Below are 17,055 nucleotides of genomic sequence, written 5' to 3'. Positions count from 1 at the left end.
TGAAAAATCCCGAAGTGAGGGAGCAAGTTGTGCTACAATTACAGATGCTGCTCAGGATGAATCTGTAATTGATCTACAATAAATACATATACTAGATGATGTTGATATTGTTGTCCCGAATATAGCGGATCCAGCTACTTGGCCACTTAATTGAAATAGGAAAATAATTGCTCATATAATAACTAGTGGCCCACTTCAAATTCACTGTGATGAGTATTTGAAAATTTATACAGGGCGACATTTCTCTAACTCTCATTTCATAAAAAAACTAGCAAACAATGAAACAATTCAGCGTCGTTGGTTAGTATACCCCATTTCCAAGGATCGAGTTTATTGTTTTTGTTGCCGGCTGTTTGATAGTACTCAACGTCGAGTTTAATATCTGAAGGATATAACAATTGGAAACACTTATCTGAAATGTTAAAAACTCATGAGAATTGCACTTCACATAAGAAGTTTTATCTTTCATGGATTGAAACTGAACTACGGTTAAAATAGGCAAAACAATAGATTACCAAGGGCAATATTTTATTAAAAAGGAAACTACAAGATGGAATAATGTTTTGTCTAGATTGATGCATATTACACTTTATTTAGCTGAAAACAATATGGCGTTCAAAGGTAGTTCTGACAAATTATACAAGCCAAATAACGGAAAGTTTTTGGACTTAGTACAATTTCAGCCAAATTTGATCTAGTTATGCAGGAGGCCTTGCGATTAGCTATGAAGGGTGATATTGCAGACCACTACTGCGGAAAAGACATTAAAAATTAATTAATAGGGCTGATGGGAGAAAAAGTGAAATCATATTACGCGCAAAGAAATCAAAATATTATTCAATTATAGCTGACTGTACACCGGACATTAGTCACTTAGAACAACTTTCACTGACAATACGATTTGTTGATTTATCATCAAATGACGATAAAAGATTAGTAAAAGAGTATTTCATAAAAATTTTACCTGTAAATGAGTCGACTGGTAAAAAACTAACTGAAGTTATTATTGACGTTGTAAATAAACACGGACTTGAATTGAACGACTGTAGGGGTCAGGGTTATGACAACGGGGCGAATATGAAAGGGAAAAATATTGGTGTTCAAAAGAGAATTCTAGACACAAATCCTTTAGCTGTTTATGTACCTTGTGGCTGTCATAGCTACAATCTCGTACTATGCGATGCCGCTAAGTATTCTGTAAAATCAGTCACTTTGTTTGGGGTACTTCAGAGGCTGTTCATATTGTTTTCAGCTTCTGTTCATCGATGGTAAATTCTAACCGATAGCCTGGGATTATATACTATAACAAAGCTCAGTGACAAACGTTGGGAAGCAAGAATGAGCAGTGTCAAAGCAGTTCGTTGTAAAATTAGTGCCATCCATGATGCTCGAATTACTTTGGCAACTGAAACTCAGAAAACTAATGTTCAAGTCTCTCATGAGGCTACTACTCTATCTGAACAGTTAAAAGATTTCAGTTTCACAGTTTCATTGGTTGTTTGGTATGACATCCTTTTTCAAATTTACATCTTTAGTAAATCTTTACAATCACCAGTAGATCTCAGTAAATGCACAGACATGTTGAAAAATGCTGCACTTTCTTGGGAGAATATAGAAATACAGGCTTTAAAAGCGCCATTTTAACGCAAAATATTTGGCTGGAGAACTGGAAGTTGAATCTGTATTTAAAGCCACAAAAAGAATTCGATTTCTTAAGCGTCAAGTTGATGAAACTGCCCGCGAGGAGCATATTGTTTCTCCTAAAAAGAAATTTGAGGAAGATTTTTTTTAACTCTCCCTTGGATGCTACATTAATTTCAGTTAATGAAAGATTTGAACAGTTAAATGACTACTCGGATTGCTGATCTTTTTTGTACAATATAAAACAGATTCCTGAAAAACCTGACTTTGTCAAACTCTGTAGTGATCTCCAATTGAAATTAACTGTAGATTTATATCTAAATCAGATATAAATGGTTATATATGTTGTGTGATGAACTCACTAGTCTGAAATCTTTTTTACCTGCTTATGTTTTGAATTTTATTAAAGATGGCAACTTACAGGAACTGTATCCAAATATATGGATAACATTGTGAATATCAATGATTATACCTGTAGCGGTTGCTAGTGGGAAAAGGAGCTTTTCCAAGCTGAAGCTGATTAAAACATATCTGCGATCGACAATCTCTCAATTTAGATTAACAAACTTAGCAACTTTGTCAATCGAAAATGAAATTACAGAAATCATAGACTTTGAATGTCTAATAAAAAAGTTCGCCGATAGAAAGGCTAGAAAAGTGGAATTTTATTAGTTTAATAAATAGTTTTTTTAATAGATAGTTATTTCATTGTACCCATTGCCTTTTTCGTATGTAATTAAATTGCAGTTAGAGGGCGCCGAAGAAATCTCGCCCAGGGCGCTAGCAGTGCTAAAACCGGCACTGATTCCAGCAGAGTAAGATTACTAATTTTCGATAAATAACTATATTTGCTCTTGTGAAAGACAAAATAAATGTAATTGATGTTTCGTGAGAATTATTAATAAGTAACTTAGTGAACTGACCATTGTACTACCGCCCTCTACGAATATGGACTTAGTGTTGGTTTAGTAGGGGAATTACGATTTTGATCATATTGGTTTTTACAGTGCCAATGAAGTGTTCCAACCAAACTCACGAAAAGGTCTGAGGTGGTGTATTGTGTTTCGAAAAGTAATGCAAATTTTTCGGAGGAGCTCCAACTTTAATATAGTGCAATTTTGCCAATACATTATTTAAGTCAATGATATTCCATTAAGAAATAACTAGTAATTTGCTTAAAAATACGGATAATACACAATCTCTAAAAGCAACGGTTCTCCAACCTAGAGATCTCGGGTTCAAATCCCGGGGATGTCACAAAACGATTGTGTGTAAAAATAAAACCATTCAATGGATTACGAAGCCGATATAGTTATAATTGAGGATTTAGAAAGAGAATATTTGAATTTTTAATGTTGTATATCAGTTTTAATTATCTATAATGATATATTTTATACTTATAACTTGCATTCACTGAGTTATTTCTTACCAATTTTGTCAATAATTGTAAATGTTCATTTACTTGTTGTAAGTTTTAATTAATTCTTTAATATCTTGATAATTAAGTACTGTCTGTTTGGTAAGAACAGTACCAGTGGAGTTTTTAAGAAAAAGTGACTTTGATTTTTTGGGAAACAACACATACGATACCATAGGGTCGATAAAGTGTAAACTCAACCCGCCCCCTTACTATGAAATCCCTGTCTGAAATCTGAAGCTGTTACAGGCTTCACTTCTGTTATATAGAATCATATTAGTCTAAAGAGTAAAAAAGTGAGCGTCGAAGAAGCTCAAAACGAACTATTAAAATTGTTTCGAGATCAGAGACAAGTAAAAAAAAGTAATGTAATCTAGATTAAAGGCATTCTCATTGTCTCATTAGGTGCACAAACATTTAGTGAACTACGAAGTTTCAAACACGATCACCTGTATTAAAGCACATTGTAGCAACCGAGTATTCTGCACTGAGAGTGGGGTGAACTATACCTAAATTGAACATTGACCTAAGAAGCCATTTATTTCGTATTGCCTTTTCTCTTAGCACATGTAAAACAAATTTCTGTCACTACTCATGATTGCATAATCACACGTTAAACTTTTATTTATTTTCTTATTAAATTGTATAAGCCAAATTAAATCGATAGATAAACCCTAACCTATATGCAACGCAAACATAGAAATAATAATATTTGTTATAACATAATTATATCAAATTACATTATAATAAATACAGATATTATTAATTTTTGTAGGTTCCTACTTAATAATTGGTTCTCAATATAAAAATTAAAATTGTGATATAAAATATTAGCGTTATATTACTTACTGGTTATCTTATTTCTTTTCGTATTTGTCATTATTCCAACATAACATTTATATCAAAGAGTACCAAAGAATCTTTGATCATTTTAAGATTTATTGGTTTGTGTGTGAAGTTAATGTGGTTCTGTTGCCTTTGAAATGAAGTAGATTACATTCTTTTTGTGCAGTAAATGGTGCTTGTTGACTATTAGTACCAGTGTTGTGTGTTGTTTTCGCGCCATTTGGAGTTACTATTCTCCACTGTGGTATTGAATGTTATATTAAAGTTATTTGGTGTATGTGTTTGTGCCTGTGATTGAGAACAATAGTATAAAGATGACAACTCCGAAATTCGGACCAGGGGATAAAATATTTGCTAAGGTCAGGGGGTATCCCCCTTGGCCTGCTAGGGTTGAAGGCGTCGCTGATGAAACTCCAAATAAAATGAAATATCATGTATACTTTTATGGTACCGGAGAGACTGCTGTATGCAAACAAGAAGAACTGTTCCCTTATGCTGAAAATAGGGAGAAATATGGTAAGCCCATGAAAAAGAAAGGTTTTAATGAAGCACTTCTTCAGATAGACTCAGAATTAGGTCTCAGTACATTAGTACAAACTCCTCAAACCCCAGGCAATGAACTTGATAGTGAAACTGAAGGTAATCTAGTAATAGATGAGACGTCTGGTAAAAAATCTAAAACTAATACACCCATTGCTGGGAAAGGAAAAGAGATGAAGAAGACAGGCCGCGTAAGAGGTGATACTGTAGATGAACCTTCAGCTAAAAAACCTCGTAAGAAATCAGTATTGTCTTCAGAACAAGAAACCCCAGGAACGTCTCATAAAACAATTTCTACTGAATCCCCTGTTGTTTCGAGATCAGGTAGGAAAATTAAACCTAAGAAATTTTCTGATGGAATTGATGAAAATGAATTGGAAGACATAGAACAGGGAACACCAAAAGGAAAACAAGGTATAAAGGGTACAAGTGCCTCCTCTAAAGCTAAAGATGATATTGAACTTGATGCAGAATTAATTAATGAAAGCACATTGGTGGCATTTACTCCCAAGGGCGAAGAAGTGAGACTGAAACTTAACTTAAATAAACCAGTTGTTTTTAAGAGTGAGAAAGCAAGACTAGAATGGGAGGCTAAAGTTTTAGAAGATGGTAAAACACTCAAGGCTCAAATTGAATCAGGTGAAGTACTTCCTGAAAGCGTTAAAAAAGAAATCCAAGAAAAATACCAGGATAAATTGGTTCAACTTGAACAAAAAATGGCTTGTGATGATAAAAAGGAAAAATTGGAATATTTGAAAGTGGAAGCTCAATTGCTAGATATAGATGTAAGAATAAAAAGTAGTTTGAGTTTAAAACAAGCTGAACCTGAATCTTGTTTAAAATGTTTAGATGAGTTTTTGGGATTGAAACTAAGTCCCTTGATGTTCAAAAAACATCCAGAATTAGTTGACACTATAAAGAAACTTAGAAAATATGTTGGGAATACTAGCTGTTGGAATATGACCGATGAACAAACTCATGTCTTTGCTGGCCAAGCAGCATCGATTAGGTCCAAATCTGAACATGCTTATAATAAAATCAAGAGCTTATTCATGGTCCCCTATGGAAAATCTTTTTGGGACATTTTTGCACAGGAATTAAAAGACTTCAATGAATCCATTAAAGGTATGAATATCGATGAGGTCTTTGGTTTAACTAATGATCCAACCGTCAAAGATGTTGAAAGTGAAAATTCTGATGTGAATACATCAGTCTCATAAGGCCAATTATTTTGTAAAAACATCTAGTTGTTACAGGTAAGTCCAGTTATGTTTTATTTATATATATATTTTAATCTTTTATAGGTACTTATATTCTTGTGTTCTTTTTCAGCTTTCCATTTAAGAGTTCATCATGTGAAGTCAATTATGAAATAACTAAGTTAGTTTGTGTTAAAATTAAATATTTTCAACAGTATTCAGATACAAGCCTGTGGTTAGCTTTCAAATTTGGGTATCTATACTTTTTGAGGTACTTTGGGATTATACCGACCACACCCAGACATGAATCGTTATTTGATATTTTGCTTCTACTGATTACTAGATTAGCGTAAAACAATATTTCGTCAATATAAAACAGGAATTGTCTTATCGCAAACCCCTCCCCATCCTCAGACAGAGGTCAAAGTTGAGCGGTCTAGTAGATAACGTGATTGCAGAGTCGCGTCGCTTTGTTGTACTTCCGTGTTTTACCTCTACATTTCTCCAAACGCTAAAATTCAACAAAAACAAACATTACCAAACTAAAACTAAACTCTTTATTGAAAAAACACTCAAAACTTGTTTTTATTCTTGATCACATTCCGCCACCCAAAATGGTGCTGCCCCGCGCTAATGTCAACGAAAGAAAAACATCCCTCGAGATAGTACCTATCAGTAAATTATCAAATTCTAGAGGGGCTGATCAGAAATATAAATTGAATTGTAATGGAAAGGCAATTATGTACCGTGCAAATCATGTGATGCCGCTCGGCCTGCCGTAATCGGGATTCTCGAGAAAGATAAGATAACAGAGACAATAATACCGATTACAATACCTGGAAATGCTTGTAAGTTTTTAATTTTGTAATTAAAGAGTTGTTTTTTCGTTCTATCATGTTTGTTTCTATAAATTTATATTTTTGTGTTCTTCATACTGGTGTGGTCGGTATAATCCCAAAGTACCCTTTTTGATCTGAGAGTAGAACATTTTTAGAAATAGGCCTGGTTACAGACCTAGGCCTATATGCTTTTTTTAGCAGTCAAAAACGATGTTTCAGTAGGCTAGATAGATTTAAATATCTTGCTAGTTTACTTTTTATAATCAGGTTTAAAATGGAACATAGATTTTATTTTCAAAAAACTATTGTAAGCCTTGCTGTTCATAGAAATTGGTAGAAGTTTTAAAACTACGGGGTGTTTGGGTGATGTTGATGACTGGAGTTGCCAGTAAAAATTTCAATGTTATTAACATATTTAGAATGTCCTGATCAAAACTATGGTTTTAGGGTGTGAAAATCACAAATTACATAGTTTTAGGGAGTTTAGTCATAAATAAGGTACTTCAGTATTATCCAGAGGTAGAGACGGGGGAGTTGTCTGTTTTGCAGAACGGTTCCAGTTGAGATGGTTACGCAGAGAGAACCGTTCCATTAAATTATACAGAACTATCTGAATACGACAGTTCTTCCTTCTCCCCAAATCAGTTTTCCGTTATTTCTGGTCGTACGTTACAGGTTTGGTTGTTTGAAACTGTTTTATGTCAATTAGAATGTTAACTTCAATTATGGGAACCATCTGTGGCAATAGTTTTTACAAAATTAACCTCATACCAATATTTCTAGGTGAATCAATGTATCTTTAAAAAAAATGAAGGGCAGTCGTGGGATTGATAGACTGACAGAAGCTTATACTTCTTATAAATATTGGGAATAGAAATGTCACAATTCTATATCTTGCAACATTTCACATACCTACCTCAGGAGTTGGGCCTAGAGAAATCCATGAAAAATTAAAATATCCGGTAAATATTAAGATCAGCGACTACCGCTCCGATCGCCGTAAGGTTTTTTGTACTAACACAGGTTAACGTAATTTCACCGAAAACCATTGTCCCGATTATCGCTAACATATAAAAACCAGTTTTACGGCAGTACAATGTTGGCAATACAAAACACATAAATAACAAGATTTTCGACTATCAAACTAAAAACAATGGCCGACCATGGACGTTTTGATGAATTGACAGTTGACAGTAGCCACGTGACAAACAGGAAGGTTTCCGATTGGCCGGACGGGTCACGTGACCTATAGGACGGCTTCGATTGACCGCCAGACGTACACAAACAAACCCACATGGACAAGGAATAATTAGTGAAGTTATTGACATGGCTTGCGATGGTTCTTGTCACACGCTAAAAAGACCCATGCTTGCCTATTCAAAATTCAGATCACGCGATGCTTGCCCGCTGCGCAGCGCTTCGCGCTGCTTGCTCTTTTAGAAAAAAAATTAACTCGAGCTTGCAAAGTCCAAGCCCAGATCACGCATGACTGCTTACACACACAACACTCAGACAGAACTAACGCAGATTTCATTACAGGCAAAAGATAAGCGGCGCGCGTTTATTACTGATAAGATAAGACGAGTTTATACTAGAATTAGTAGCCTACATGGACTACTACCCTACGAACTAATAACACCAAAAAAACGAATAAATGCATTGTCAGTCAGGTTTTTCAAATTTTATTTTTTCCAAAATTTTTTTTGGGGGGGGGAGTAAACGGCTACGGCGATAATCGGGACTATTTTTTTCGGTGAAATTACGTTAACCTGTGTTAGAATGCAAAAAATTACGGCGATCGGAGCGGTAGTCGCTGAGCTTAAGATTTACCAAATATCCATTATAAATCAATATTACGAGCAAATTACTTAACAAATCAATATCAAAACATTTATGATATAACAATAAATTGCAAAAGCATGTACAACAAACGAAACGACAGTTACGGTATGGCACTAACAGTTAGTTGAAACTTTGAAATTGTTAAGTTAAGTTGAGAACTGCAAAGAGCCGTTAGAAGGCTAGAAGAAAGAAATACTAGTTTCTATTCAGTGCAGTGACAAAATTGCGAATCGTAGTACAGGGTGACACAGAATGGGAATTTTTGTAACGCGTCGTAGCAGCCGTGAGCAGGTGGTAGGACTGTGGGACAGTGACAGTGACCAAGTAAACAAGCTGCCATTACAGTAGCCATGGACCAGTGGAACGGGCAACAGCGTGCGTTAGCTATAAAAATGTTTTATAAAAACGGTGATAGTTTGAAAGCTGTCCAGATTGAGTTCCGACGTTTTTACAACTTAGGACGTCATGATTCTGTTCCGTCAAAACATGCCATTAGAAGTTGGATTAATAATTTTGAAGAGAGTGGATCAGCTTTAAAGAAGAAACCAACGGGACGACCAAGAAGTGCTCGTACTGCACAGAACATTGATGTTGTACGCCAATCTGTATTGAGGAGTCCACGCCGTTCAATTCATAAGCAAGCAGCTGCGGTTGAAATGTCCCGTGAGAGTGTTCGCAGAATTCTTCATTTAGAATTAAAATTTCACCCCTACAAGCTGCAGATAGTGCAGCAGTTGAAGAAAAATGATTACCAGTCACGATTGCAATTCTGCCAACAAATGTTAACACACATAAACAATGAAGATGAATTTCTAAGCAAGTGGTGGATGTCAGATGAGGCCCACTTTCATCTCACGATTGCAATTCTGCCAACAAATGTTAACACTCATAAACAATGAAGATGCATTTCTAAGCAAGTGGTGGATGTCAGATGAGGCCCACTTTCATCTCACAGGTTATGTTAACAACCAGAACTACCGATACTGGGCAGACAGAAATCCTAATGAACTTGATGAGCGCCCTTTACACGCTAATAAGGTTACAGTATGGTGTGCTATTTAATTATATGGGATCATTGGACCTTATTTTCTTGAGGATGAATGGGGGATTGCAGTAACTGTCAATTCTGACCCTTACGTGGAAATGTTACAATGTTTCGTTACACCTGAATTGAACAATTTTCCAGACGTTCAAGAATCCTGGTTTCAACAGGATGGTGCGACATCACACACTGCACGACAGTCAATGGAAGCTGTCCTAGTATTGTTTGGTAACCGTGTCATCTCAAGATTCGGTAACGTTTCCTGGCCCCCTAGATCGCCAGATTTGACCGTGTACGATTTCTTTTTGTGGGGCTACCTCAATACTAAAGTGTTCACAACTCGATCAAGAACTGTAAATGAGTTAAAACAGAGAATTCGGGATGAAATTAACAGTATTCCAGTTGAGATGTTGCAGCGGTCAATGAGGAATCTCCACCGCAGATTTCAAGAATGCATTCGTAGACGAGGACGCCACCTAAAGGATGTTGTTTTAAAAAAATCATAAATTCCATCAGTGTTTTATCAATGGCAAGTTTTGATGTTTCATTTAATACAAATAAAACCATTTTCTTCCATCACTCTTATTTTTAGAATTTTTTAAAAAATTCCCGTTATTCTGTGTCACCCTGTAGTTTGCTAGTTGGATTGTAATTGTTTGATTGCTTTACTTAGAATTGCAGAACTGAGACAGTTCTACAATAACTGTGAGTTCTCGAAAACGGTTTTGGAACGGAGCAGTTACCTGCGTTCAACGGTTCCGTTTTTTCTTGCCCACTATCCAGAGGCCACTATTTTTGAAAGAGTTATTAAAAAAAATATATTATTACAAATAATAAGCTTTGTTTTACTTACTGTAAAAATGACATATTATGACGATCGGTTCTTTCAAAAAATGATGTGATGTTGGGAAGGCCATTTTGTCCCTATCTACTTTTCATTATTAGACTATATAAGCAGATAATTAATTGTTAATTACATAGTATTATAAATATAAAAAGTTAACAAGCACATGATCTGAGCTTAAATTTTGGTACTATCTCGAGGGATGGTTTTCTTTTTTCGCCAAAAGTGCAGGATGGTGTTGAAGGTGCTACCAAAGCCCACACTAATTGTCAGGGGCATTTCCAATTAGTACTTTCTCTACAATTAGTTCTGCTTGTTGGCATCTGAGGTCGGGAAAGTGTTGATCGGAAATGCTTCTGACCATCAGTGTGGGTTTTGGAGGCAACTTCAGCCCCACCCTGCTCTGACGAAAAAAGAAAAACATCCTAGTAGTCAAATTCAAGCTAATATCACATGAGCGCATGTAAAGGTTATCTTTTACTTTGGTACTTCTAGAAACATATTTATAACCTAATCTACCTAATTTACTTGTATAGCCTAATAACATACAGTAGATAACGACATAGTGGTCTCCTTCTCGCCGACATCGCTTTCTTTTGTGAGACTGAAAACAAGCACCGTTTGTTATTAATAACACTTATTTTTTACAGATGTCAAAAAATAACTGTTCTTTCCAATATTGTAGTATTTTATATGCCCAATAAGAAAACTGTTCCAAAATTAATGGCTTTCGAATAATACCAAAGAACCACTAATATATGGATTTTAATGTTATATTGCTCTGTCTGTGTCTCCATAATTGCTTATCTCTTATCTGAGCGTTTCATGGCTATGGTCTATTACTGCATTAACTATCGTGTCCTCTAGTTCAGACCAAGTGCATGTGTGTCTAATATTGAACATCTTAATTTACCAAATTGCTGCCAGAATCTCCTTATTTGTCAAGTCAGATCATGGTTAATAAATTGAGTCCACATACCGATTGCCATAGTTTTCAGAAAATGTAAACACTGTTGAGTGCCTAACTCACAACAACGCATCTGGATACATAGAGTAGCAGCAAAAAGATAGAAAACAACAACGTTCTGTTTTCAGCGTGCAGGTAAATTTCAATATCTGTTTCCGTAATAGTTCCTTAGTTGACCATCAGAGTGCAGTACTGTAGCACTTAAGCAGCACTGTGGATTTGCAGTATTTCAGATAAACATTACTAGAGGCAGAAACAGCTATTAACTGATGAGTGTGGCAGTTAAAGGCAGAGTTGGATAGTCTGTGTTAACACGAGTGTGGCAGTTAAGAGGTTAATTGACCTTGATATTTTCAAAATGAATGTGTGTGTGTTCGTTGTTTTGTTTTTAAACTAGGAGACTAATGTTTTAGTAATGCCCAATAAGCACAGAATTAACAAATTGTTCTCTTATCTAAATTGTGGTTTTCAAACCAAGTATTTTTATGTTGTGATGTAAATTTACGGCACTGAATATTAATTTTTTATCTATCTTTCTCATTGTATTCTACTTTGTTGAAATGTTGGAATACACCCTTTTCTTCTTTAAGTGCTATAAATTTGTCACTATCAGGACACTTTTTTGTTCACTGTAATAAATTGACACTATTACTCCTATACTTTATGGAAGTATGCAACTTGCATTAACAACCATGACACACAATGGGCACAATGTAGCAGGTAACACAGTAATCACAAGATAACTGAGTCGAGCAATGTTGAACGTTGCTGCTGCTTTCATGGGTGACCCTGTTCTTGCAAAAAGCTTGGCCATTAGTGATGGTTTGGAAGTTACCTTTAAGCTGTAGGTCCCCAGGTTGTGTCAGAGGGGGCTTCTTAGTTCTAACTTCACTTAGTGAAATAAGACATTCGTTACCTCTTATGAAGACAAAAAGATTAGTGATAACATCTGAACAGGTCATCATACTATTAGAGAACAATTATCGCTTAATTGTTTGCTGAAGTTAAAAATGCACTGTTGTGGCTTATTCAGGTTGGACAAGATTTAAGAAGCGAGTACAGCACGTAGACAGTAAAAATTGTATCTCAGCTTTCATCTCAGTTGATCTATCTGTCCCTAATCGTTACTTTATTCCTTTACCAATATATCACAAACATGTTCAATTAATTGTAAACCAATCATGGAATAGTTTGAAATTACGTACTTAAAACAGTTGATATTTATTTTAACTAAGGTTATTTTTATTTGATTTTTTTCTTTGTGAATGAAAGTCATTTGATCTAAAATTTTAAATGTTCACGTGGTAATGTAATATTTCAACAGTGAAAAAGCAAAGTTGTTACATCAAGTAATACAAATGTTGTAGATTGGAACAGAGATACCATATAAGATATACGACAACTGTATTCATCTGAAATGTTAGTAAAAATGTTCACTTTGTAATTTATTTCAGATTTGAAGTTGATATATCATGTAATGTAAATAACAGATGGGAAAAAGGAATCCATTATTTGTTTATTTTTTTTATTTTGTCTTCCCGACCACTGTTTTTTGACTTAAATGTAATTTAAAATATTCGCTGTATAATATACTTCAATATTAACACGTTTACGATAGCGGCTTATTTTCAGACTTTTATTTACTATTGAATTTTTCAATAATGATGGCAAAAAACTGTAATATATTTTTACATTAAACATCTAAGTGTAATTAGAAATGTATGTAGGCTTCAAAATTATGTTTTTCAATGTTATTCCGTATACCCCAAATGGTACCTAAAAATTAATTTACCTTAAAAATTAAGCAATTGTATGTCCGACAGGGTACATAATAGTCTAAGGTGCTTATTTAAGCGCGGGATCACATTTAACAAACCACCAAGGCAGGTACACAACAGAAACACAATAATGAAATGCATAGCAACGTGTACTCCATCGAGCACAATTGGGTACACAACAGCAGTTGTGAAAGATCGTGTGTACCTGATGAACGTGTTAAAAAAATTTAATTAATAAAGAAATTGTAGAGAATTATTGCTTATTGAGCAAAATTTTAATCAGCTGTAGGATAAATATTACAGATTGTAAATACTATATTTTCATTTCAAAGTGACTTCATCTAAATAAATATTATAGTTAACTTTAGAATACTAAACAAAATAGCTCTAATTATTTTACTTTTATGGTTTATTATTTGAATAAGATTTTTCCCCATTTCCTATCAAAATTTATTGTTTGCTTGGTGGTTATGGTTTCTTTACTATTTATGAGAATGTCATTGTATCTTAAATTAATATTTTTTTAAATTACAAACACATGATTTTAACTGCATTTGAATCTTTTTCTCTGTTTTTCATTTGGCTACAGTTTCTACCTCCATGGTGAAGATTATTCATTGTTTTTCTTTTGTTATTCTGATCATGTTGGCTATTTATTGCTCAAATTCTTTTCAGGGCATCTTGACAATTTTTGTAATTGTTTAGATTTGATATTGTCATTTACAGAAATTTGTGGTTCTAGTGAGTGGCGTTTTTCTGCATATTCAATGTAAAAGTTAGTATCATGAATGAAAGCTCTTTAAAATATACTACTTATTTATTGTGTCAGAAAAAAATATGTGTTTTTTTTACTTTGTAATGCGAATATAAATTGTTTGTTCACTTCTAAAATAGCGGCTATTGTTGTGCTACATAGAATAGTATTGGTTAGATGGGTTTGTGGTGTTTTTAAGGTCTCAATTTATTTAGAATTTTATATTTTACTTATTGGGACTAAATCAAGGAATGTTTTTATTTTGTCACCATCAACATGGGGTAAGGTGCTGCCATAGCCCATGTTGATGGTCTTAGGCATATCTGTTAGCTTATTCAACTACTAATACCTGTTATGATATTAAATAAAATTGTAAAATTTATTTAGTTTTTGATGATTTTTTAAATTTTATTTTTAAGCATTTTCCTCTTGATAAAAAGCAAAAATCTGCAAATCATCAAAATACAGTGTGTTGGTTAGAAATAATTAACCTCCCAGTTCTACGATTAAGTAACATATAAATATTCTAGAAGGTCTGATTACGGATGCCTTCAACCAGATGTGCAGACATCATCACCTTCATTGCTGACCACTGACTCGCAATAAAAAGCAGTTCGGCTAGCTAGATTACGTGTGATATACTTTGCTGATAACCATATAATGTACCAGTAACTGTTTGAATGATTCTGTAAATAGACTTTCCTAATGATATTCCTTCCTTTGTAAATATCATATCTCAGAATATACAAATACTGTAAAAAATATGAGAATAAAATTGTATCTTTGAATTAACTTTTCTACCTAATTGTGCACCTGATGAAAACACATCTTCATCTAGATTAAAATAAACGATTGCTGTATAAACAAGAAAGAGCTTTTTTTGTAGTCTAGGCGCCTGTGATGTTGAAACGATGCAAAGAATTTGTTTTGTTTTGATCGTCTTCATCAAAGACATTTTTAGGTCTTTAGACGGACGTCGATTCCAGATTTCAGGAGTCGACAAGTCTGTCAGTATCAGATTTCACGCACTGCACTGAGTGGAAGGTGAAGTTGAGCTAAACTTAAAATTCACACAGCTTATTCTTCTTGTTCTCCTGAACAAAGCTGTATGTTTTCAGAGGGTACACGTAACAAATAACAGTGTTTTAACATTAACAATGAAATCAATTTTCATCCTATTTGTGTGCTGTGAATCACATATTATGTGTTTGTGAGTGTTGTCTGTGGCCGATAGCTTACCGGAGCATTCCAAGGTTTTCAGTAAATACTGCATCAATGAAGCGTCTTATGTAGTAAGCCTACTGTGCTTTGTGGATAATTATGACTCGGCTACAGTTAAACACAAATACTGTCAATAGGTTCCATTAATTATTAAACATTATGTATGCATCAGTGTCATTTAGAGTATCTATGTTTAAATCTATGTTCAAATTTAATAATTGATTTTTTAATCAATATATTTGTAAGAGTGAGAGTCTGCACAGAAAACATGAGACGGATGTCTCACTAGAACACACATACAGCACAGCCCTATTGCGCCAGAGCTAGAGAGTACCCATTTACTGGATATAGAACACCAGCGAAAAGTTTTGTTTACTAGTCTTAGTACTAACTGTTAGGCATCTAGATTTGAGTTGTCTTTGAGATATCATATGTTGTTTACAAATAGAGACACTTTGATCGTTATGTACAATTGCCTTATTTAATTTGTGTATGTATATGTAAAATTAGTAGAAATTTGTGGGTATGTAAAAAAATTATGTTAATTTATTAAATTAATGGAAGTTGTGGTTTTTTTCAGTTTGCTGTGTTTATTAAGATAAATTGTGGAAGGTTTGGGTTATTTTTTAATGCTCTATTGTTCCTTTTTTCCATAGTGATATAACTTATGTTGCAATACAATAGAAAATTATGGATAGGTTTGTTCACAATATTTGCTCTCTCAAGGTGTATTTTACTCAGCCCGCGATAAGGCAGGGGACATTTGAGTGTACTTGATATGAACTATTTTCAGCAGGTCTCAATAATTTAAAACATTGTTCTTCTAGGCCAAACGTCCTGGCTGGATGCTAGTCTAAGCTAACTGGTACTAACTTTTGCTTGTTTAATCAAAGGGAGCAATGGGACTTAACACAAACGTTTTCTCATAAATGTCTCTTAGTTATATAAAATTTTCCAAAATATTCTTTTTTAGCTATTTGTTGGATAGAATCTTGATGCTATGATTACGTTGTTATATTAATATTAACAAAATAAGAAAAAGAACTTTAAAGATATCTTAAACCAATATGATTTATATAGCATTTTATACACATGAATATTACTATTCACTGAGTGTCTGAATTGTTAACATATATAAGCATTACTGATAATATATGTTTAATTTCAGGTAACAACAAAGAAGACTACGTTATAAGTTCGTAGATCAGCCAACAGTCACAACAGGAACCACTTCATCTTTTGACTAAGCTTTTATTTAGTATTGATGTAATTTTAATTTTAATTTAGTTTGTCTTTATATTTTTAACAAAACAAAATTTACTTTTTTAATTTTAATTAATAGTAGACTAGAGTCCTTTCACTCGATTCTTTATCTATATTATTGCTATCATTTGCTAATCTATATGCTTTCTTTTTATTGTGAAGTGATTATAATTTTACTAGCATAAATATTTCTCATCAGTTTACTATCAAATCGTATTTTTGTTACATGAATATGACAGAATTACTTTTTTTGTAGGATAGGATAAACAACTGTATATTTTTTAAGGTAATAATTATTGTAGGTTAAGATTATTGATGGTGAAAGTTCTATTTATAGAAATGTGATTTGTACATCTAACATTGTATAGCTTTTGTTATACTGTCAAATAGGAATATATATTCTTTAAATTAAGATAATACAAATTTCACCTCAGCATTAAATTTTTAGAAATAAAAATTTAATAGATGACGTGTACGGATTGATTAAAAATCAATAATTTGTTTGCAGTAGTGTACTTGTACAAAAAAATTGTATGGAATTGGAAAACAAAAAACAATCCTAAGATCAAAATTATGGCTTAGATTAAAAATAATTTATTGTTGTGACTTTGTCTGAGATACCTTTTTCACCACCAGTAAAAATAAATATAAATAATGAACAGTATTCTTAGCAACTTTAAATTTGTTACAACAAACTTGTAGTTTGTTGAAATTAGTATTACAAATTGGATCATTTTGATTTATATTATGTTTATATCAGCTTGCTGTCTGGCATGTAACACATAAAAAATATAAATTATGTTAAATTTAATTTCTGAAATCAATTTTGCGAGAGCATTTTCTTTATATTCATGTAGGCTTT

The 17,055-nt window shown here is 33.5% G+C and overlaps 1 protein-coding gene and 1 pseudogene across 1 annotated transcript; both read left to right on the top strand.

The window, feature by feature from the left end:
• Positions 1 to 608: 608 nt before the first annotated feature.
• Positions 609 to 2,313, top strand: LOC124358871 (annotated as a pseudogene).
• Positions 2,314 to 4,043: 1,730 nt separating this feature from the next.
• On the top strand, positions 4,044 to 16,799 carry LOC124359348 (hepatoma-derived growth factor-related protein 2-like). The gene is made up of 2 exons (XM_046812022.1): positions 4,044 to 5,700; positions 16,099 to 16,799. Exon 1 carries the CDS (start codon positions 4,219 to 4,221, stop codon positions 5,662 to 5,664), a length of 1,446 nt encoding a protein of 481 aa, XP_046667978.1. The 5' UTR covers positions 4,044 to 4,218; the 3' UTR covers positions 5,665 to 5,700; positions 16,099 to 16,799.
• Positions 16,800 to 17,055: the final 256 nt, after the last annotated feature.

The sequence above is a fragment of the Homalodisca vitripennis genome, chromosome 4 (assembly GCF_021130785.1).
Source record: "Homalodisca vitripennis isolate AUS2020 chromosome 4, UT_GWSS_2.1, whole genome shotgun sequence".
In the NCBI taxonomy this organism is placed as follows: domain Eukaryota; kingdom Metazoa; phylum Arthropoda; class Insecta; order Hemiptera; family Cicadellidae; genus Homalodisca; species Homalodisca vitripennis.
Note: the sequence above shows the minus strand (reverse complement) of the source record. Positions and strands in the feature narration are given on the sequence as shown.

Coding starts and splice junctions, on each gene's coding strand:
- LOC124359348 (XM_046812022.1), top strand. CDS start 4,219: ATGACAACTCCGAAATTCGGACCAGGGGATAAAATATTTGCTAAGGTC.